The following is a 22,208-nucleotide window of genomic DNA, read 5'->3' as shown; positions in this document are numbered from 1 at the left end:
GCCGCGTAGTTTATTACTCAGACTTGATGTTATATCGTAAGTGCCCGTATTGAAAACTCTTCATTTGCCGCGACGAGACAAGGTAGTTGTCTGAAATACGGTGGATTACGAACGTCTCGGGTTTGGTGTGGTCTGAAACTGGACAATTTTCTGCTGCAACCCCACTTCCAGCAGGTGGTTCAATATAGGTGAGGTTACTTAGTCATTCAATATGTTTCCTCTGCCTTGCTCTCAGGAATCATAGTCCTCGTTGAGATCAATCCTTTCCGAGTGAGATACGGGCTGTCAACGGGCATTAAACCTTCAACGGCATGTGGATGAAGGTACGGATAGTGTGGAGAGGGCTGCGCCTGCCCGGAATGGATAGGTGCATAGAGTTCGCGGCGATCGGCGGCCGGGGGCTGCGGGGCCGGGGGTGGGACGCGGGGTAGGTAGCTAGCTCGGCACGCACGCAGGGCAGGTGCAACGACCCCGTGGTGGCCCCCAAAATCTGCAACGGACTCTGTTCGCAACAAAGCAACAACCCAAAGCTCGTGCGTGCGTCAATTCCTCTCCCTCTCAACAGGGCGTCCGGCTTTTTGCTCCCAAAAACCCTTGCAGCCTCCGGACTTTCTACGTCTGCACAATAACGCCGGTGTTGCAAGTTACCCCCCGAGACGTTGCGTTCCGCATGGCTTCGACTTGTTGGCTATACTCTTGAACTTTGTCGACTTCGTTTTCCCGCTGTCTATTGTAACGCCTATCGTGCCCCAACTGAGCCGGAAAGATGAAGTCCACAACACCGCCCGCGAAATGGGCATCCCTTGTCTCGATGATGGCGCCGCGCATGATTCTGGCGGCACTGCAGCCTCCGTTCATCGATCCGAATAGTCTCCCTGACACGCCGGTCTTTAGGGGACCTTGGGAAAGATATATAAAAGCACCAGCAGACAAGACCTATATCGTTCCGCATCGCATATGGGACGTGGAAGGGAACATCACGACGTCGGGTCTGGAGGCCGTGGAGGTCGGCGTCGAAGCGGGACGTACGTTCCACCACGGCATCACTATTGGGCCTGGCGGGATGTTGACGCTGGAGTTTGAGGAGAACATTGCTGGACGGTACGATTATGTGCCCGCTGCCCTTTAGAGCGCGTCGTCCCTGGCTAATCATGGCTGCTTGACAGTGTATGCTTCGATGTATCGTCCACCGGAAACGACCCCGAGATCTCCCTAGCGTACTCCGAGTCCTCATTATATGCCGGACCGCAGCCGGACACCACGACCGAGAAGTTAGACCGAGACCTGCCATTACACTTTGAATTTGACGACAGGACCGGCACAGTCTGCGTTGGCAAGGACTTTATTCGCGGCGGCTTCAAGTACCTCACGTTGACGATGCCGGAATACCCTGTTCTGACAGACGATCGCTTCGTGGAGGTACCCCGGCCTCAAGGTCAGGCAGTATTAGAAGAGGACGAGAAACAAGTACCACTCGAAGGAGCTGCCGACAGAGACCCGTACAAGAAGCCTTGGGTTACGCTTAAGGGCCTCTGGGTAAACTGCACCGCCTTTCCCTCGCAGTCCAACGGTCGTGCGTATTCGGGCTACTTCCACAGCTCGAGCGACATGCTCAATCGCATCTGGTACGCCGGCGCATACACTCTCCAGCTCTCGACAATCGACCCTCGAGAAGGCTCGGCCATCATCGACTACAACCGCGACTGGGACCATAACGAGTCGCCGACGGGTTCTTGGTACTCCAACTTCACTATCGCAAACGGCACGGCTGTCACGACCGATGGCGCAAAGCGTGATCGCGTCGTTTGGCCCGGCGACATGTTTATTGCGGTACCTGGTATCGCCGTCAGCACATATGACATGGTAGCTGTCCGCAATGCCCTCAACGTACTTTTCGATCATCAGTACGCGGATGGATCATTGCCATGGGCCGGCCCGCCGTTGGGCCTCCACGGCGAGTTCAGTGATACATATCACTTGCACACTCTGCTGGGCGCCTACAACTACGTCAAGTACTCTGGAGACTTAGATTGGCTGGCAGAACGATGGCCGGCCTATGTCAAGGCTCTCAACGTCAGCATCGACAAGGTGGACCACACCGGCCTCCTCCACGTCACCAGCGCCGCAGACTGGCTGCGCCCAGGGATGACAGGCCACAACCTCGAAGCCAGCGCGATCCTGAGCGCCGTTTTGGAAAAGAGCATCAAGCTAGCAGGGTGGCTCCACGACGACAGCCCTGCGGCACGTCCGCGAGGGGTTTGGTCGGGCGTGCGCCGCGCTCTCAACGCCGGCATTCAGCAACTCTACTGCGGAGACACCGGTCTGTACTCGGACAATATCGGCCGGCGCAGCTGTCGCGGCCCCGAGCACACCGACCCCCAAGACGGCAACAGCTGGGCCCTCATCTCCGGTGCCACGCCGCGCTCCCGACGTGCGGTCGTCTCCGAGAGACTTCGATCCCGCTGGGGCAAGTACGGCGCTCCCGCGGTTGAATTCCCCAACGTCATCTCGCCCTTTGTCTCCTCCTTTGAGCTCCTCGCCCACGCTGCGGCTGACGAGCACGACTCCGCCGTCGAGCTGATGCTCCTCGAGTGGTCCTACCTCCTCGACGGGCCGGGCTTCACGAACAGCACGCTGGTTGAGGGCTTCATGGTCGACGGCGGCCTACAGTACCCGGCCTACCGGTCCGCAGCCCGCAACTCCCACTGTCACGGCTGGTCCTCAGGTCCCACGAGCGCCCTTACCTCGGAGATCCTGGGGATCCAGCTCCTTGCCCCTGCCGGTGCAGAGTGGACCGTCCGCCCGCACCTTACAAAGTGGCTCAGCTTCGCGAGAGGAGGGTTCGCGACAGCCCAGGGCGTCTTTGAAGTCAAGCTTACCCGTGTTGTCACGTCGACATCCTCCGCGGCAACGAACCAGCAGAAGCGGCGGAGAGGTCAGATCGTTGAGATTACCGCCCCGGGGTTCACCAGCGGGACGTTCGAGTGGGGTTCTGCCTCGCTCAAGATTGACGTTGAGGGCGGCAAGACGATGGCCTGGATCGCGTGGGAAGACGACGGGTCGGGCGCGGTCGTGGAGCAGCTCGACGTGGCGTTAGGCAGGATCGAGGCGTCTAGTGAAGATGAATGGCACCGTCAGAGCTTCATTTACCGCGACGATGTCCGGTTGGTCTTTGATGAAGCGTGGGCGCCGCCGCAGATGGTTGAGAGGGAGGCCGGAGTGGTTGACTGGGATGCGCTGGAAGCAAACTACGTCACGTCCCTGCGCGAGATGTCGCGAGATGGGGGTTCATGAGAGAGAAGGCATGCTCTCTGTACAAGTACGTTTTGCTTTGGTTTTGTCTCGCGAGGGAGGCAGAACCCCCTCCTGTCTGTATCATGTTGGACTTGATGATGTGCGGGTCAAGACTAACGGACGGATGGACTTAATGTGTGTATGAAACTGGGAAATCGGCAAAGGTCACTGGCGTTTCTGTACAAGTATCTGTGGCTTCTGTTTTTCTGATGCCGATAGGTTTGATTATTTGGCATCTACCTTTGGTAACCTTGTAGTACCTCTTGTGGAATGAATGATGCAGATGCGAGCCTGCACTGCTGCTTCTTTCTGAAGAAAATGACATGATCCAACCCAAACTCCTATCCACCACAGTGAGTGTAAAATTTCCCCCTTATTTTTTCCCTGTCTAAATCCAATTTGCTTCCCGACGCTTTGAATTCTCCAAGAAGATTATTCCCACGCTCTCATTACATTTTGAAGAAGGAATGTTGGGGTATCGACACAATTTTCCGACTCTCTGATGAGAGATAAATCCCGAACCCCCAGAAATACACGACCGCGAATAACAACGTGATGATGCTACAATGATGAAACTCTTCACTCTTAGTAGAGCAGCTCACCGCTGTCCACCATGCGAGAGAACTTATCATCAGGGTCGACAAAGTGGTACTCTTCGCCGCGGACAACGCGATCGACCTCCTCCCTGACAAACGGGTACACGTCCTTCCACGCGTTACGTCCCATCCAGCAGTCGAGGTGTCCGTACCCAGGGACGACGCGACGGCGGTACTGGAGTCCGCCGTTCGGGCCGTCTCCGCCATGCGAGCCAAAAGTGTCGCAGAGGATCTCGTACGTGCGCTCCGTCGCCTCGGGGGTGAGCACGGCGTTGTCCCGGCCGACGAAGAGCATGACGGGGACGCCGCGGAGGCGACGAATGTTGTCGGGCGTCGTGAGCGGGCGGAAGAGCGGGCCGTTTGTCATGACGTGGCCCTCGGAGCCTTGCTTCATGAGGAGCTGGAGCTGCGTCATGTTGACGCCGCCGAAGAATCGGTCGATTTGGCGGTGCGTCGCCTCGTTGAGGTTGTTGTGGTTCCAGCAGCGGCCGAAAACGAGGGTGCAGCGGTGGCAGCTGGCGTTGTTACAGATCTCCTTGCGCTCTTCGGGGTAGAGTCTGAGGGCCTCGTTGAGGGCGCGCTGGAGGAGGCTGTCGTCCTTGGCCGTGCTGCAGGAGAACCAGTTGCCGAGGACCATTTTGTAGAGCTTGTCCATGGGGATGGGGCCGACCTTGACCTTTGCCATGTTGAGGGTCGCCCAGATCGGGTTCATGAAGACCTGGCTGCAGGTGATGCCGTGGACCCAGTTGGAGGGGATGGTGCCGTCCAGGAGACCGGTGGAGAAGGCGACGCTGCCCATGCAGTGGGCGATGCAGTACACCTTGTTCTCCTGGGAGTTGCCGTCGGCGTACTTTTCGCGAATGTACTCGATGCAGGCCCGCAGGTCCAGGCGGGCATCGTAGGTCGTCCAGTTGTTCTGGGCGACCATGAGTTGGCCGATGCGGTGGACGGCGATGAAGACGCGGTAGCCGGCGCGGGTGAAGTAGTTGACCGCATTGTACTTGATCGTGGGCAGGGCGTAGATCTGGTGATCGACTGCGGCACCCGGGATCATGAAGAGGTTCTTGGTCTCAATGCTCGGGTTGGTCGGCTCCCACATGTGCATGCGCGTCTTGACGCCGTCCCGTGCGACGATGACGAAGGATGCCTTGGGAGGAGTATCGTTGACGTAACCGTTGTAGGTGACGCTGGGGTATTGGAGAGGAGTGAAGGGCGCCAGGAAAAGGGAGAGCGACTTGCGAGTAAAGTAGGTGAGGAAGCTCGCCGCGCTGTAGGCCTTCTTTATGAGACTGCTTCCCGTGGGGGTCATGGTCATGATCTGAGAGACAAAGTCGGCGAACTGGATGTGCATGATGCCCTTGGCAACGACCTTTCCGCGGCGCCACGGCTCGTCACAGTCGTGGACGGCCTCCAGGTCGCGACTGTGCTCGGTGATGGTGACATAGAGGGTGCTCGTGGCCTTCCAGAACTGCCAGGGGGCCAGGGCGACGGAGGAATCGACGACCTTGTATCCATGGAAATGGTACTTCTCGCCGTGGATGCCCCGGAGGTCAAAATCGTACGTCATGTTCCGAGTTCCCGGTGCCTTCTGGTCAAGAATGAAGAGATTGAAGTCACCTCTCTGGACCATAAAAGGAGAACCGCGAAGAGAGGGGCAGACAAAGGTACCCGTCAGCATGGCAGAGTGGTCGGGCTCCTTGATCATGGACTTCGTGTTGAAGGCCTGCACACTGAGGAAGAATCTGGCGCTCTCACAAAGGCTCTTGGCTGCTCGGTAGGCCAACTCATAGGTGGCCCGCTTGTCAGTCACGAGCCCATCGTCGCGATGAACGAAACCAGACATGACTTCGGTGAAGCCGAATCCTCCAGCCTTGGACTGGTCGGCATGGCGAATGAGTGAGCTTGCTTCATCAATTCTCTTGATCTCGACTTCAGTCTCTGCCGTATCATGGGATTCTTTGGGGGCAAAGTGAGGCTCCCCGAATAGGTCCAAGATGCCGTTCTCGTTGGGGTGAATCTTGAGGTTTCTCCTGTGGATGTGAGCGTCGACGGACCGCTCGGCCAGGGCTGTAATAGTAGCAAAGGGGTTGACACCAATGGCACCGGGAATGACGGAGGCATCAGTGATGATAAACCCAGGGTGTGTCTCGTCGTCGTCTCCGGCGAATACCTCGCCAACATCGTTGGTGACACCGGTGGCGCCAGTATCATCGCGGGCCATGCAAGCTCCACTGTGAGTCATGTTAGAACAGTTCACAAATGGACGAATTTCAAACTTACCCGATAGGATGAACGGTCACTTGCTGACCTCCCATCAAGGCATCGAAAGGGTTCTTGACAAAGGTTCCGCCCATGGCCTGCGTAGCCTTTGCTAGCAGATCATTGAGTTTGCGGACGTGATCGCTACGACCAACTCCGAGGAACTCAAGGACTGGCTTGTCATCCTTGAGTGTAAGCATAGCCTGACTGCTGTCATGGGACATAACCAGGTAGACCTGAGTGTTATCCATTGATCCACCCTGGCGATACGCGCCGAATAGATGGCTCGAGTACCGAGCAAAGGCAGACCGGACCTTCTCCTGGAACGGTTCTCCAGTGGCTTCAATGCTGCCAGGCATCATCTCCAATAATGTCTGAAGGAACGGTGTCAAAGAACGAGGGATAGCTCCTTCTTGGATGACATATCCATCAAGAGGGTTCTCGTGCCCTTCGCGGTCATCAATAACGGAGTTGATGGTAGGTCCGATAGGGTTATACGGGTTGGGGAAGGGCTTCCCAATCGCGTTCGCCTCCTCGTCCATGTTATATCTAAGATCGCGGTCAGCCGCGTACGTCTCGGAGTAGAATAGAAAGATCCAAACTTACCCAAAGGCTAGCATATCGCCATTGCCGCTCATGTTTTCGCCGACGCGGGGACTCAGGGGCAGTCCCATCTCCTTGCTACGGAGAAGGATCTCAGTGCTACCAATAGCACCGGCACCGAGGAACACGCACTCCTTCGCATGCACCCACATCAAGTCTCCGTGGAGATTGGCCTTGAAGTGACCTCGGTTCCGGCCATGCCAGGCGAAGAAAATGAGGTACCCTCCAATGCGCGGGTCGGCCTTCTTGATGAAACGAACCTCGCTCTCGCAGAACATTTCTGCGCCCCAGTTCCAGGCATCAGCCAGGTAAGTCACCAATGTAGTCGATTTGGAGCCATCATTGACACCAGTGCAGTCCTGGCCGGTCAAGGCTGATGGAGACATCTCCACACCAGTACTGTTGGGACCATTGCGGAATCTAGTTGTCTGAGGGACCATTTTGAACTTGTCGGACATGCCAAGAGCGGCAGCCTGCTTCTTGAAGAGATTGACTTTGGGAAGTTCGGGCCAGTCATCTGGGTATTGAGTGGGCTCAAGAACATCCCGAGCTCTTTGGTAAACTGAGTGACTACGTGTCAGTAATGTCTCCAAAGATTCGTACAAAATCCTATGGGGCGAATGGCTTACACTTCTCTAGACATTTGGGGTTCTCCCTGATGGACTTGGGCCAGATAGGCATAGACAAGGTGGCCTCGTTGGCTTCTAGAAAGACGTTGGCGTTCATCAAACTCGTGCCACCCAGGCCTGTCATCAGTCAGCAGATGATTTTCAACATAACAGGAAAGCATGTAGTTACCATTGCCAACGACGGCGTTCAGCCCCTTCCCGAAGATCAAGTGGTACATGCCAGTCGGGTCACCCTTTTCCACAGTTGTGCTAGGGAGCCAACCAGGGGCAAACTCGCCGGAAACGTGAAGCTCGTCAAAGGCATCGAGAACGCCAGTAGGATATTCACCAGGCCACTTCTCTTTTCCTCGCTCCAGTACGCATACAGACTGACGCTTGCCGTTGGCATCTTGGCAACGGGCCAGGCGGGATGCGGCGACAGCACCACCGTACCCTGAACCAATGACAACGACATCATAGCTGCTGCGCATCAGCTCAACCGGCTTTGATATGCGAGGATATTGCCTTCGGGCATCGTCGGCATATGTGCGGATGTTGGCGTAGCTCCTTGATCTAGGGGCGTTGTCTTCTTCGTGAATTCCGAAGGTCGGGATCCTGTGAGATTTGCTGTATCTGATACCATTGGAGGGGGGCTCCTCTTGATAAGATTTTGAGGACGCTGTCTGCGGGCGTGAGTCTGTTGAAGCAGGCGAGAAGCCGGCATATCTGGGTGTCGAGCCGTTGTGACCGTTGTGACCATTGGTGCCGTTGCTGTCCAAGTGGTATCCATTGGCTTTGGACACATTAATATGGCTGGGACCGGATTCGGTGCCGTTCTTGAGGCCCTCTGTAGTAGCCATTGGAGCCATGTGTTTGGCGCCTCTAGGGCTGGAATATCCAAGCGCGGATAAGGCCAGGGTATATAATACTCAAAAGCAAAGTTGACGAGCGAGTGTGAGACTCCTGAGAAAGGCTCTGCTGATTAGGAAATGCTGCCAAGATACTGGGTTAATATGGTTGGTGAGTGGTTATGAGCTGAGGATGAGAGGGGTTCCGCCAGACTCTATATAGCAACAGAACAGAAAAGTAGATACACGCTTCAAGGCTGAGAAGATGAATGCGGATGATGAGCGCAGAATGAAGGGCGGAAAAGAGAAATGGGCTTTACAGAGAAGATGTAAGAATGCTTCATTGGGGGATCCACGGCGGGCCAAGCAGAGGGAGATGCGCCGCTGCGAACTATTCCTAGTAAGAAATCCCACACTAGTCTATGTAGATACCTAAACAGAGAACCCACCCTAGTCAGACCAGGAGGGAACACCACCATGGATGACCGGGGTCCTGGGAACATCCTTGCCGACACGCACATGGGGATACTAAGTCACTAGGTGCCTTGGGTGCGCTACGAACGAACGAGCTCGTCGAGCCGGCAAGGACCAGTGCCGGATCCGTCATCGATTGCAAGTGTGATGGGCATACTGCGCGAGAAGAAGAGGTGACTGTTGATCTCGAGCTGAAGCCAAACCAACACGCACAGCTTAGAGAATGCATTGGCAGCATGTGAACTACGGTAACTACAATCTGGGGTCTAAATTAGCAGATTGAGGCAAGCCAGGGCCAACATAGTTTGATAGCTCTGCTATCTTGTGTCTCGGGCCTAGAGCACGAATCCGAATTCATTCATTCTTGCACTAAAGTTGGAGCGAACCGGTCTAGTGAGGCTGGCTGGAAAGCCGGGGCCTGAGACTGAAATCCGGGCCCGGGTTTATTGGGCTATGGGTAGGCAAAAAGGCAGACAATGAGGGAAAGCAACAGAGAAGACCGCAGTCTCGGCACGAGCTGAGGCCCTGAAGCCGGGGACAAGAAGACGGGGGATGGAGTGAGGGTGAGACTGAGGTTCAGCGCCCTGTTTCTCGAGGTGTGAGTGGGCGGTTGCGCCGGCGCAATAGAATGCAGAGCTGCAGATGTACAGAAGGCGTTGCCGAAAATAAGAGTAGCGTCGTGTGGATAGTAATCTAAGTAGGATTGTACTGTGCAAAGGAGGAGGGCTGATGGAGAGTTGGGCTGTGACAATCACTTCTTAGTGTGCAGCAACTATTGCAGAAGATGCGAGACGGCATGAGTCTATTGGCCGGACCGAGTCTGTCATGACCAGAAAAGAAAGAAGCTGCCTCATGATGTACATTGTATTGGGTGGTGCCATTGGTGCCGTTGATGGGGTTGGATTGGGCGAGCTGAGTGCTACGAGAACCTACCTTACCTCGGTGGACAGGAGGAAAAAGTGAAGAAAAGATACATATACGTACGCACTCTAAAAAAGACGACTTCACTAGGTACCTTTTTTCCAGGCCCAGACTAGCGGAAAGATGGATCCTGAATGGCCGGTAAAGACATGTCTCTTGGGTCGCTCTTTGCGTGTGCGCAAACGGGCCAATGAAACTGGTCGAAAGTTGTCTCCCCTTCGGCTTTAGCCAGGCGGCCGTTCCCAGTGGGAAGGAAGAAGGAATACGTACCGTGCCGTAGATTTCTCCACCCGACGGAGTGGTTGCCCGTTTGGACTTCGACCTGAGTGAGTCCCGTCCTCTTGCACCCTTGCCCCGCTTATCTTCAACTGACAGCCACTCCAGGGCTCAGCCGAGAGGAACTTCCGCTTGGCACGTGCGTCAAGTATCTTTTTTCCAGACCACCCTTCCCGAACAATCAGTGATTGCCTAAAGCATCCTGGGGTTGAGGATGAATTCAGCAACAGGAAAATGCCACCATGAATTGGACCTTACCCTTGACTGACCCCAGGCAGCCACAATCGACATCGAAACCCCGGTCACAGAATTCTTCAGGCCCTTTTCAAACAAGACAACCGCAACCGTTGATGTTGCACGCTTTGCGGCTCAATTCCTCTTCAAGACATGATAGAATTGGGGAAGTTTGATAGACGACAATAGACTCAGGCAATCCAGATGTTCTCAATTAAGCCAGTGCAAGTCTGGATTGAAGCAAAATCGGCTCCCGAGCTGCCCGTCCCCCCACATGAAAGCTGAGACAATCGAGTGGTGGACTTGACTAGCCTGGTCTCAGTCCGAAAGAATGAGATAGCCATTGAAACAGAGACCTGCCAGAGTCTTGTGCGACAGGATCACCTTACGAGACTAAGCCGTATCCCTACCCCGATGTGTTGGTGCAAGGTGACTTCGACATGACTGGGGCGGGGGCCTCGGCTGGACATTATTCACGATAGGGCAAGGATTTCATGCTACCAAGCCTTGGCCTTGATAACATGAGGTATTGTCCCTTCCGTCTTCTTCTGTAGCTTCTGCAAATGTTTGTCGAACCAGACTACCATAATAGGCGATTACGATGTAGAAGCACATGCGCCGCTGAGAAGCATTTTATGAGGCGAAGCATGAGAATAGGCAAGACTGACATTGACTATATGCAACTTTTTCTCGGGTCGGCTATGTAGTCAGTAGGAAAGCTCGTCTACTTCATTCATGTGATTGAGGACGTAAAACAATGATTGATGCTTGACATGCGCCGGCCACTGACAGGCCGCATGGAATTGGCATGCGATTCCAGGTGACAGGGAGAAGGGTGGTGAACCTGGTTCCAACATCAAATTACACTGACCGGAATCGCGGCCTCTGTACGGAGTATTGAGTGGGTGACGAAGTCCGAGGCTCCTGATACCACAATCTCTGCCCACATATCTCGTCTGACTGTGTTCTAATCCATGATCAATGTCACACATAGTCCGCGGTAACTGACTACGTAATTTGGTAGCCCGTAAGCTCGCACCAACAACGCGGGCCTGCGGCAAGGGCCCGCAGTGGATCCTGGTCCGGCCCCTGCGGGAGGGTGGTCGCTGCGCCATCCGCTACTGCCCCGCTAATGCCATCCCGACTCGGCGGGCCCCACTCAGAGCCCATCGGTGCCTTCCGAGTCTCGTCAGATATACGGAATACATCACGACAGACCAATCTTTCCAGTCAGATCGCTCCCGAGACCCCAAGGCAACCGTCAGGCTGAACTGTGCCTCTTTCATCTTACATCCAGCTTTGCGGTCAAGTTACATCATTCGTCTCGGTCATCTCCAGCTCCGTTTTGCTGCGTGCCTCGTCTGCCTCGTCATTGGTAGATCGACAAGACATCAACGGTCAGCAATCGTGCGATGAAACATATGCCAGGGCCGAGTCTCCCGTCATTGTCCAATACCATCTGGCAATCCACGAGTCAGCCTTTCAACTCTTGGGTAGGGCTGAGTTCACTGCCCACGCGATTGCAGACTTACTAGGTAGGTACATCAGACCGCCGCTGCTGCAGGGGTCAACCCATCAGCGTCTGGCCAATGCGTCGTAACGACTTACAACGACGTTGGTGGCCTCGTCACTCGCCCAGTTGTGCGCCGCCGCAACTCGATGGCATGATGCAAGGCCCGATCGACAGAAACGAGTGCCAGAGCGACGCTTATCCAGCACAGCTAAGTGACCAACACCCTCCAATCTGTTCCGCTCAGTTCCTACAGCTGTCGTACGCATCATAGTTGCAAGACGCGAGAGGCACTGGAAATGGTACGTTACGATGTACCTCGTCCAGAGATAAATGTTCTTACGTCCGTTAGGAACGCCTTCTTCAACAAATCCACCACTGGAAACACGCGATATTTATAAAATGACGTTAAATAAAACATCGCCAACATGCTGTGCTGCGCGGGATCTTGCTTGTGGTCGAATCAGCATTATCGTTGAATCGTTTCACAACAGGTGAAATCCCCGGAAACTTCTCTTTCCAGCAGTCACACTATCCCTATCTGAGGTACCTTGAGGAAACACAATGGGCATCGACGATAACTGTTGCTGCTTCTAGAAACCTGTTTGGCCAACGTCAGCTCGGCGATGCGGGTCTGGCGCACGCAGCCCATTTCTCGTCTTGTCAGTGTCACCCAGACCAGCCAGGGTCTGCGGAGGCATTCTATGTCATGTATAACCCTGAACAAAAGGAGTCTTGAGCCACAGCCGGTGTTCATTTATCCGTTGTCGCACTGCTACATTCAGATGGGCAGATTCTTCAAAGCCAGCAACGTTGTCTTGCCGCTCAAAGTATCGATCTATCGGCAGGCAGAACGCAATTCGGGCCGTCATTCTCTCGTTGAGCACTGTGTTCAACCCTTCAAGCTGGTAATCGAGCATCGGTGCCTACGGCAGACGGCGGAAATAGCCGCTGCGTGGTTGCCCGAGAGACCCTCAGACGTGCCTGGTATCCAATGTCGACCTATCAGAGTTGATTCATATCGCTAATACATGATGATCATCTTTGAGTGAGTAGAGCGACTTTACTGGCTTCTATCAGATGTCAGAGATGTCAACGGCCGACGAGCCGGCTTCTTGCCGCAATTGAAAGTGGCTTTAGAGTGTCAGCACTGGTCTCAGTATATTCTCTTGTCAGCACCTTCTCTTCACACCCATTCAGACTCGCGCCCTTCTAGGCAAGGTGGCGCTCTCTGAAGGATTCGGCTTATTCGAATCCTTCAGTCGGCACTTGGAAAGATGGCTGTCAAAGTACTCCAGCCTGTTGGGATCTTTGATCACACTTCACTGGCGACCAGTCATCACTCAAAAGCAGTAAGTAATTTGCTTATCAAAAAAAGTAATTGGTATTGATTTAACTCAGGTATCCCTGCCGCCAACGCCAGCTCCGAAATACAAATAGACGTTACACCGAATTTCAAGGTCATCACTACGTCTGCCCATCGTCCTTAGACGTGGGTGCCGCCACTCGCATCAACTTTTCGTATTCCTCTTCCGAATTGCCGGTCGAGAACGCTTAGTTCCACCAGTCTCCCTGGTCGTGCATGGCACGGGCAACCTTGACGAAACCGGCAATGTTGCTACCAGCGACCAAGCTGGGAAGCTCGGTCTCACCGCCCTTGACGTACTCCTTGGCGGTGTTGAGGCCGTTGAAGAAGGCAGCGGTCATGATGTCCTTGAGCTTCTGGTCGACCTCCTCGCGGGTCCAGCTCAGGCGCTGGCTGTTCTGGGCCATCTCGAGGCCAGAGACGGCGACACCACCGCAGTTGGCAGCCTTGCCGGGAGCGTACCAGATGGCCTCGCCACCCTTCTCCTTGCGCTGAGCCTCGAAGACGTCGATGGCCTCCTGGGTGCAGCCCATGTTGGAGCCCTCGGCGATGGCAATGCAGCCGGCGGCAATGAGAGCCTCAGCCTCCTCCTTGGAGACCTCGTTCTGGGTCGCGGAAGGCAGAGCAATGTCGACCTTGCCAACGTGGGTCCAGGGACGAGCACCCTTGATGTACATGAAGGAGCCCTTGTGGTCGAATTCGGTAAGAGACTTGCGCTGGACCTTGAGGTCGGCAATGTTCTCAATCTGCTCGGGGGTGAAGGCAGCGTCACCCTCGGCGACAAGGCAGCCCTGGGAGTCGGACAGGGAGACAACGGTGGCACCGAGTTCGATGCACTTGAGAGCGGCGTACTGAGCGACATTGCCGGAACCAGAGATGGCGACACGCTTGCCAGCGAAGGAGCCCTTGTTGGCGTACTTGAGCATCTGCTCGACGTAGTAGACGACACCGTATCCAGTGGCCTCGGGGCGGATCAAGCTACCACCCCAGGTGAGGCCCTTTCCGGTGAGGACACCCTCGAACTTGTTGCGCTCCTGGCGGTAGGTACCGAACAACCAGCCAATCTCGCGGCCAGAGACACCGATATCACCGGCGGGAACGTCGGTGTCGGCGCCAATGTGCTTGCTGAGCTGGCGCATGAAGGAGACGCAGAAGCGACGGATCTCGTTGTCGCTCTTGCCCTTGGGGTCGAAGTCGGAACCACCCTTACCACCACCCATGTTGAGGCCGGTCAAGGCATTCTTGAAGATCTGCTCGAATCCGAGGAACTTGAGGACCGACAGGTTGACGGTAGGGTGGAATCTCAGACCTCCCTTGTAGGGGCCGAGGGCCGAGTTGAACTGGACGCGGTATCCGCGGTTGACCTGGAGCTTGCCCTTGTCATCCTCCCAGACGACGCGGAACTGGATGACGCGCTCGGGGATGGAGACGACCTCGAGGGCGGTTCTGTACTCGGGGTTCTGGGTGAAGAGGGAGGAGTTCTCGAGGGTGCTGACAAGCTCTATAGATGGTGTTAGTCTTGTTGGATTCGTTGTGTAAGAATGGTTGTAGATGGCAACATACCGTTGTAAGCCTGCTGGAACTCGGGCTCGGTAGGAAGGTTAGACATTTTGACGGTTTAGAGGTATGTTGTATACGTATGGTGCTTCAAGGTTGTGTCTCTGAGAGGTGAGTTCCTAGTTCGTCTGGCAGAGAGAGAAGCTGATGAAGTTCCAAGTCGAGAGGATGGGGGAGAGCGGTGCGCCCGCAAGATTATATACAAATCTGGGAACCCCGTCGATCGAAACGAGAGCCAAATCGAATCGAGTAAGAGCTCACAGGCTGGCAACGGCGAAGCGTGTCGCTGCCCCATGTTCCCCCCGGTCATCTACTCCTCCAAGCTTCGGGAGCCCCTTCATGGTGAAGATAGATGCAGGCGGGGACCAGGGACTAGCGTGAGAGCAAGACATGTCCGGGTCGGCCGTGGGGGGCGTGGACGGTGGAAAAAGAGAGAGAGATAGGACTCCTCCTCCCTCGCCTCGCCTCGCCTCTCACGTCTGAAGCGCGTTCATTCGGCGCCAGACCGACAATTTGTCGTGTGCCATAGCTAACAGAAAATAAAAAAGGGCTCGGGTGAAACCCACGCGGGTTGACGTAAAAAAGACTCAGCGAGTCTAGGCTGGATGAGAGTGCCGGGACCGGGCCCGGGTTTTCACGCTATGTGGCCGGCGGGGGCCTCTCGAGGTCCCTTCATGCAGCTCTCTGATTTGCTGCCGAGTGACAATTATTCACGGCCATCACAAAGAGACTACGAGACAAGAGGGTTTGCGCTGCCGCGCGAGCGGTTGCGATCCCGGAGGCGGCGAGCCGAACAGGCATTTGCTGGGGCGGAAACCAGGAGTCCGCAACTGAACTGCAGGGGCACAGGGGTCTCAGGGATGGCCCGGACGCTCCATTGTTCGGGAGAGGGAAGAAGAGGACATGCCCTGGAATGCGCGAATGCCTCTCCCATCGACAAGCCCGGCGCGCGTGTCCCAAACAGGCCAGAACCTGGGGGACGTCATCCAACAATTGCAGCCCATGCCCGCGGACCCCCCACCACTGGCACATGCTTCCGCATGCACGCGTGGATTTCTTCTGTGTCTCGCCCTTCTTTCTTGACCTGTCACTGTCACTGGGGAAGAACAAGAAAGGGACCCCGTCAGATGTTGCTGTCATTGGAAATGGCCTTGCATGCCGTGGCGTGCCACTTGGGAACAAGAGCCGAACTGTAGTCCTATCAACCGTCTCTTATTGGTTGCCCTGGGTGTCGAGATACAGCAAGGTAGATCAAATCTTCAAGTTTTCAAAGCTGGGCTTCTAGCTCTACGACGCTAGAAGCCCATCTACCATTCGCCTGTCCGTACACTTCTCCCCAAATCGTCGATGCTGGTGCGGCAGCGCTGATGGCGGCACTAGAGAATTATCTGGGAAAAGGGAAAGGGGGCTTGTCACAATCTGGCCCATGACGCAGCAGGCGTCATGTCTTGCATAGACCCATGGGGTGTTCTTTTGGTTTCTCCATTATGCCACTTGAAGGTTCAAGATAAGAAAATGGTAGAGACGAAGATTTGCGACACATGTGAATTGATCATTGCAATTCGTAAGGTGTGGTGAGTGGTTGGACTGGAACCCAGGACCACACAGAAGCAGGCTAGCATGAACGGGAGATTGATTGACAAGAAAGAAAGTGTCCGAAGAACGGCGCGTCGAGTCGCAGTTCCGCGATCGGAAGTGAAATGTGCCAATCTAAGTGACGGGAGTGTGCGACAACGAAGACGGCCACGGCTGGGCTGCCGTCGGTGTAGTGAGTGGTGCGGCGCTGCAGTGGGTGACAGACTGAGCTGACATGCGAAAATGCTCAGCCGATTTGAGTCGGAAAGTGCGACGCAACCCGATACAATGCGCTCCTGTCTTCCCATACCTTGTCCTTTACCCCGCCGACGTCGCCCCTCCATTTTGGGGGGACTTGGGTTGGGTATCTGCCCCTCGCTTCTGAACTCCCGATTCCCGAACCCGCTGTCGCGTGTTTTTTTTTTTTTGTTCTTTCCATTTGGCTACCGTAGGTGCTTAGCACGTAGTCCCCTGAAGACAAGCTAAGCAGGGGTTTCTTTCCTCCGGTGGTTCTCCGGGGCCATCTTATTCTTTGCCGCCGTTGCTGGAGGAAAAAAAAAAAAAAAGGAGGGGTTGAATCTGTATCCGTACGTGCTATTTCGAAACCTCATCTCGGAATTGGGTTGTCCAAGGCAGTTCGGTTCGCAGCCTTACGGTGCGTTGGATCGCTTGAACTGTGTTGGCTGTTGACGGAGCAAGGAATCCTCGAGTCTCATTCGATGGTCACGGAGCGGGCATTCCAAAGTCAACAAACCACCACCGCAAACAGTCCCAGGGACTTTGCTCGCAGCTCCGCTGCGGAGGATGCTTTTACACACAGAGACAGAGAGTTGCTCGGCACGTACGTAATAAGATGGCTCTGTGAATAATGCAAACCACGGTATTGGCTACCAAGATCAAATTGCAACTACGAAATACAAGTGAGCTACATCGTTACTAGAAAGCTTAACGTATCTGGTGCATGTTTATCTATATTGATAGATCTCGTAGCTATTGATATCGCGAACTCTCAAAACCACACACACAAACACACACATACAGCGCACTTCGTGTAGGTTGAAAACCGTGGTGTGCACCCTCGGTAGGTAGGCCGACGGGAGAAGAAGCACAGTCAAAACTCCTCGGCGTAACACAGTAAAAGCAAGAAATAGATTTGATAACCTTAGATCCAAAAAGAACAGCGAAGGGGAAGGGGGGAAAAAAAACAAAAAAAGTTCCCGCGTGGAGAATCCCAGCCAGCTTTCAGCCCAAACCCCGACCCGAGCGGATGACCGACCGACTGCGGCGACAACATCATCTACGGAGTAATAGAGTCTAGGACCGACGTGTTTCCATCTGTCTGCCCATCTCATCTCATCTCATCTCCCCCCTCCCGAAGTGCTCCCATCCAGTCCCCACCGCCGCCGCCGCCACCACCAAAACCGCCGATCCAGCAGCTGGTCAAGGCGGCCCTGAACCTGGCTCACCGCAGACACCTCAGTGAGTGACACGCACCAAAAAGAGGGCGGCGGCTGCTTTCTCCAGTTCTCACGTCCCGCCCATTCAGAGAGCAGCCGCCGCCCTTCCGCTGCCGGCGGCGCCCGGGGCGACCGACCGTCCCAACGAACCACAGCGCTTGCTCAGCGGTGCCCAATTCTCTTTTACTCAATTCACACACACAACCAGAACTCTCTCACTCGTCCCCGTCCTGCCAACCTCCGTACACATCTCCGATTCCCACAACGGAACTTGCCCATGGATCGAGACACTTTTTTTCGGTGGAATAATGCCGCAATCTAAGCTCATCTCTCTTGCTTTCTCCTCGTATTATGGCCATATTGGGACTACATACAGGACCACTCCTCCCGGGTTTTCCCGACATATGGAGGATGCTTCTCCGTCTTTTTCAATATCATGTTGCATCTTGTTTCTCCTCCATACCCTTCCCTTTCTTAGCTTACTCTGTTAGACCCATTCCCGACCTCCTTGTGCGGAATTCGAAATTCTCTTGGAACCCATATGGAGACCCAACGAAGAAAAATACAACAAAGCGAGCAAACGCCGTGAAACGCCTATCCCGAAACAACATATCTGCCTGCGTAAACCTGTAGACCCTCCACACCACCGCTGCATCTGCAGCTGCAGAATCTCAAAAGGTCGGCTCATGGGAAAAGAAAAGCTTAGCGTCGTGAAAGCCCCCATCCATACCCCCCTCCATGTTCTAGGTATCCCACTTCTTGGCACGCCTTCTACCAGATTGCAGCCTGGTCAAAGTCGAACCTCTTCAGCTCCTTCCCTGCGTCTTCCAAGTCCTTCTTCGCCTTCATACGCATGTAGAAGATGGGGCAGTCCTTGCTACTGCAAATCACTTCGCAGTGCATGCTGCCCTGACACCGCTGGCACTGCGTCCAGAGCCGGCCGAATCGCACCTCGAGATCCGACGTCTTGTCCAGTGTCTTCTTGTACAATTCGCCGACCCGAGGCGCGCAATCCGAGCACACTGCCCCCGCGCTCTCCTCCTTGCCTCGGAGTGGTTTCTTGCATCCCATGCATGTTTGCGTCTTCTTTGCAAACTTCATCAGGCCTCCGACGGCCGGGGCTGACACTGCAATCGTGCGCGTATGCGCTCCCGTGAGCAGCGAGTTCGCCTTGGTCTCACCCAGAATGGGCTCGAAGATTCTGCCCAAAGGCTTCGCAAGCTGGTTATCAAGGTAGTATCGGGTGTCGATCGGTACGTTGTTTTCAAGGACGTAGATGGGATCCTCAGACTTCTCGTAGTTCTTTGCACCTGCCGCACCCTTGATCATCACATAGGCAACTCGATCACCTAGACCTGGTGCCGAGCCTGCATCGCGCTTCTTCATTCTCTGAGCGAGCTCGACGTGAGCCTGTTTGGCTGCGTAGTCGTCTTTGGTGAGCGCCTTCGTAATGACCAACTTTGACATATCAACCTTGTTTTGCAACAAGTCCGCAATCGTGTCTTTGACGTAACTGAGAGTAAAAGGTCAGTCGACATTATTCAGAAATCAGATGGTGCAAACTTACTCTTGCGCTCCCTGGACATCTTGGTCGATGAGCATCATTCGAAGCACCTTCTCAATCACGGTTTGTACGAGCAGGCAGTTGTCTCGTCGAACCGTCTCGATACCCTTCGTATCCATCTTGTCGTACTTGTTGGGATTCGTCCAGTACAGGCCGGCGTATCGCTTCTTGTTGATGAGTAGGTACGGGTAGTACACCTTTTCGAACTCCAATTTGATCGGCTTGACGAACTTGGAAGAGACAAAACTAGCAGCTTCTTCGCCAAACTTCATGGCCTCGGGAAGGTCCTTGGTGCCAAACTTGACCATGACAGAGTCAGTGTCACCATAAATGACCTGAGCGTCGTGGGTGTATCCATTGGCAATGCAGTACTTCTTCTCAACCTCTTCCTTGGTCTTCATAATCATCTGTCGGCCAAAGGCTGTTGTGCTACTGGCGATTTCGAGACAAGGCAGCTTGCCGGTTGTCGCACCCGTGAGTCCGTAGACGGAGTTTGCACTGATCTTCAAAGCCAGTTGTCGACCGTTCAACACTGCTTTCTTGAAAGGATCCGTTTCCCCAGCCAGTTCACGCTTGGCCTGCTTTCTTGCGGTCAAGAGTTCCTCGAGAATCTGAGCAAGGAGACCCTTCCGTTGTTTGGTGGTAACAAAGGTGTCGCCGTTCGGGGTGACGATGTAATCATCGTCCTTCTTCAGATCGAACTTCTCGATGGCCTTCTTGTTGACCAGTGTCGTATAGCATAGGTTGTGGGCCTGCATGATACTCGGGTACAGTGAAGCGAAATCGAGGGTTGCGATAGGCACATCGTAGTATCCTCGGGTCGGCTCGATGACTGTGGCACCTTCATACTGCTCATCGCTACCCTCAGATCTCATATTTGGAATGACCAGCTTCTGTTCTAGGGCCTTCCGGAAAAGCTGACTGATGAATTTCACCTGCTGTCCTCGGGAGAGCAAAAAGTTGAACGGGATACCAGTGACTCTGGCCATCTCTGTGTAGTTTTCGAGGCAAGATAGCTTGTCCATGAGCCGCTGCGGGAGGTATGCGTCCTTCAGACAGTAAAGAGCGAGACGGCGGCGCGATTCAGGGGTACCGTTGAATAACTCTGTGATCATGGTGTAGTGAACATCTTCCTTTTGCTCTCCCAAAAATTGGGAGCACACAGAGTTGAGCGTGTAACTTCGAAGGTGGTGGTCGCGCTGGACAAGCTGCAGTAAGTCGAGTTGCAACCGTCCATTGGTATTGGTGGCCTTGCTGTCGCGATTACCCATCTGCTTACTGGAGAAATTCGTCTCCTTGGCTCTGGAAGGGATGCTAGGGATTCGAGACCAGTACTCGAATCCTCCAACCTTCAATGCCTTTGCCCTGTCGAGAAGGTATGGGAAATCAAAGTTGGCAATGTTGTATCCGATGATGATATCTGGGTCGACTTTGATGAGGAACTTCTGCCACTCGCTGAGCATCTTCTCCTCCTTCTCGAACTCGAGAATCTGTGTGGCGACGATAGGACTGGTTGTGTCTAAGCAGAACACGTTCCGCACGAAGGGCTTCTTTTCTCCGTATCTTGTCACCACGTTTGCAATCTGGATGACGGGGTCGTGTGTCGCCTCTGGGAAGATGCCCTTACGTCCAGCGCACTCAATATCGAACGACATGATTCTCAGAGGAGCCATCTTGGACCACTCTCCAACCGGCTTGTGAGCGATAAGGTCGAGGTAATTGATCTCGGCTTCGATTTGGCAGTTCGATTGTCGTTGGGACTGGTGCAGGACCTGGTATTTTGATGCGGGGGCTTCAACCCAAGACATTCCGAAAATCTAGCAGAAAAATATTAGCCTCGTCGAGAGAGTTGATACCAGAGAAACGCACCTTGCAGTCGACCATGAAACGGAGGACGTATTGAATGTTGTCGAATGTCATGATGCCGCCATCCATGCCCTTCCACAGACCCTTCCAGTTGGCATTGCCCGACTCGATCGTTGTCCGAACTCTTGCGATGAACTTGGGGTCCATGACAGTGACCTTGAGGTAGGGGCTTTTAACATTTCCTTGGAAACCATAAATATTTTCCCTCATCAGGAAAGCGACTGAGTGAATACAAGGCTGGTGCTGTGCTACTTGTGACTCGAGATAGGCCTTGAAAGCGTTGCAGTCTTCGGGTCGGAACGCCACCGGGGCAGCGACGTAGAGGTAGTGTTTGAAGTCGGTGACGTGCAACATCACTGAGTGGCCTTGCTCGGTAACACCAAACAGCTTGACCGTTGCTCGACCGCCGTGTAAACTGCCCTCCTCGGCCTCGATTTGCTGGAAGGTCAGGTTGTCCCTGGCCGGGTTGAAGTCGACAAGCGGAGGTCGGTCCCATGATTGATCCTTTTCGGTATTGTTCTGCTTGCGTTCGGAGATATCCTGGCTCAACTTCTCGAGAACTTCTGATTCGAAGGCACTCTTAGGTTGACTAGAGCCCGGAAGGTTCTTCGCATTCTTCTGGGAACCGACATGGCGGGCGGGTGAGGACGAGAACCCTTCGACTTTGCGCTTCTTGAGGGATGACGGTGTCGACGGGATGTTGCGGCGGGTGCTTGGGGTCTCCCCAAGCACACGCTTTTGAGGCAGCACTGTAGCCATTGTGGTGATCTGGCTGTGGTGGAAGAGTTGTGCAGAGTGAATCAACCAGACCTCATAGTCGGGTGGATTTGGGGGGTCGTTAGGTTGTTGCTATGGGATGGAACTTTCAGAAACCCATTAACGCGAAGACGCGCTTGACGTGATTGACGTCGACGTGACTTGACCCACTCTAAAGTGGCTGATGAAAGGCGCGAGCTGATGACTAAGGCAGGTGCACTTGGGTTCCTCTGGGTCTGAGACGCGACGTTGACGCCAAAGACGGGAGGTGCAGGAGAGCGGGTACTTCCCAGATTATCCCCACTCAAGTTCAGGTACGCCCTCCAATATCAACACTGAGGCAACCGAACAAAGTTGAGAAAAGAGCTTACCTTCTGTTTCATTTGTCAATTGGTTGCCTCCCCAGCATCTGTTATTTCTACGCAATTGTCGTTCTTATTTCTG

General features: G+C 54.4%; 6 protein-coding genes across 6 annotated transcripts; 3 read left to right on the top strand and 3 right to left on the bottom strand.

Annotated features, from left to right (window-relative positions):
• Positions 1-766: 766 nt before the first annotated feature.
• On the top strand, positions 767-3,294 carry CABS01_12216 (uncharacterized protein; the record flags this gene model as incomplete). Its single annotated transcript, XM_060545570.1, has 2 exons — positions 767-1,101; positions 1,167-3,294. The coding sequence occupies 2 exons, from the start codon at positions 767-769 to the stop codon at positions 3,292-3,294; spliced, it is 2,463 nt and encodes an 820-aa protein (XP_060396743.1).
• Positions 3,295-3,879: 585 nt separating this feature from the next.
• Positions 3,880-8,229, bottom strand: CABS01_12215 (glucose-methanol-choline oxidoreductase; the record flags this gene model as incomplete). The annotated part of the gene is made up of 5 exons (XM_060545569.1): positions 3,880-6,121; positions 6,171-6,698; positions 6,756-7,314; positions 7,382-7,498; positions 7,551-8,229. 5 exons carry the CDS (start codon positions 8,227-8,229, stop codon positions 3,880-3,882), a joined length of 4,125 nt encoding a protein of 1,374 aa, XP_060396742.1.
• Positions 8,230-11,245: 3,016 nt separating this feature from the next.
• Positions 11,246-11,897, top strand: CABS01_12214 (uncharacterized protein; the record flags this gene model as incomplete). Its single annotated transcript, XM_060545568.1, has 3 exons — positions 11,246-11,296; positions 11,411-11,652; positions 11,753-11,897. 3 exons carry the CDS (start codon positions 11,246-11,248, stop codon positions 11,895-11,897), a joined length of 438 nt encoding a protein of 145 aa, XP_060396741.1.
• A 25-nt stretch (positions 11,898-11,922) lies between these two features.
• On the top strand, positions 11,923-12,362 carry CABS01_12213 (uncharacterized protein; the record flags this gene model as incomplete). The annotated part of the gene is made up of 2 exons (XM_060545567.1): positions 11,923-11,925; positions 12,147-12,362. 2 exons carry the CDS (start codon positions 11,923-11,925, stop codon positions 12,360-12,362), a joined length of 219 nt encoding a protein of 72 aa, XP_060396740.1.
• Positions 12,363-13,177: 815 nt separating this feature from the next.
• On the bottom strand, positions 13,178-14,598 carry CABS01_12212 (NADP-specific glutamate dehydrogenase; the record flags this gene model as incomplete). The annotated part of the gene is made up of 2 exons (XM_060545566.1): positions 13,178-14,490; positions 14,553-14,598. The coding sequence occupies 2 exons, from the start codon at positions 14,596-14,598 to the stop codon at positions 13,178-13,180; spliced, it is 1,359 nt and encodes a 452-aa protein (XP_060396739.1).
• A 3,751-nt stretch (positions 14,599-18,349) lies between these two features.
• CABS01_12211 (DNA polymerase family B) lies at positions 18,350-21,767 on the bottom strand (the record flags this gene model as incomplete). The annotated part of the gene is made up of 3 exons (XM_060545565.1): positions 18,350-19,091; positions 19,146-20,959; positions 21,012-21,767. 3 exons carry the CDS (start codon positions 21,765-21,767, stop codon positions 18,350-18,352), a joined length of 3,312 nt encoding a protein of 1,103 aa, XP_060396738.1.
• Between the last annotated feature and the right edge of the window lie 441 nt (positions 21,768-22,208).

Source organism: Colletotrichum abscissum, assembly GCF_030869225.1.
Source record: "Colletotrichum abscissum strain IMI 504890 chromosome Unknown Scaffold_36.1, whole genome shotgun sequence".
NCBI lineage: Eukaryota > Fungi > Ascomycota > Sordariomycetes > Glomerellales > Glomerellaceae > Colletotrichum > Colletotrichum abscissum.
This window is presented reverse-complemented; position numbering and strand designations above follow the sequence as displayed.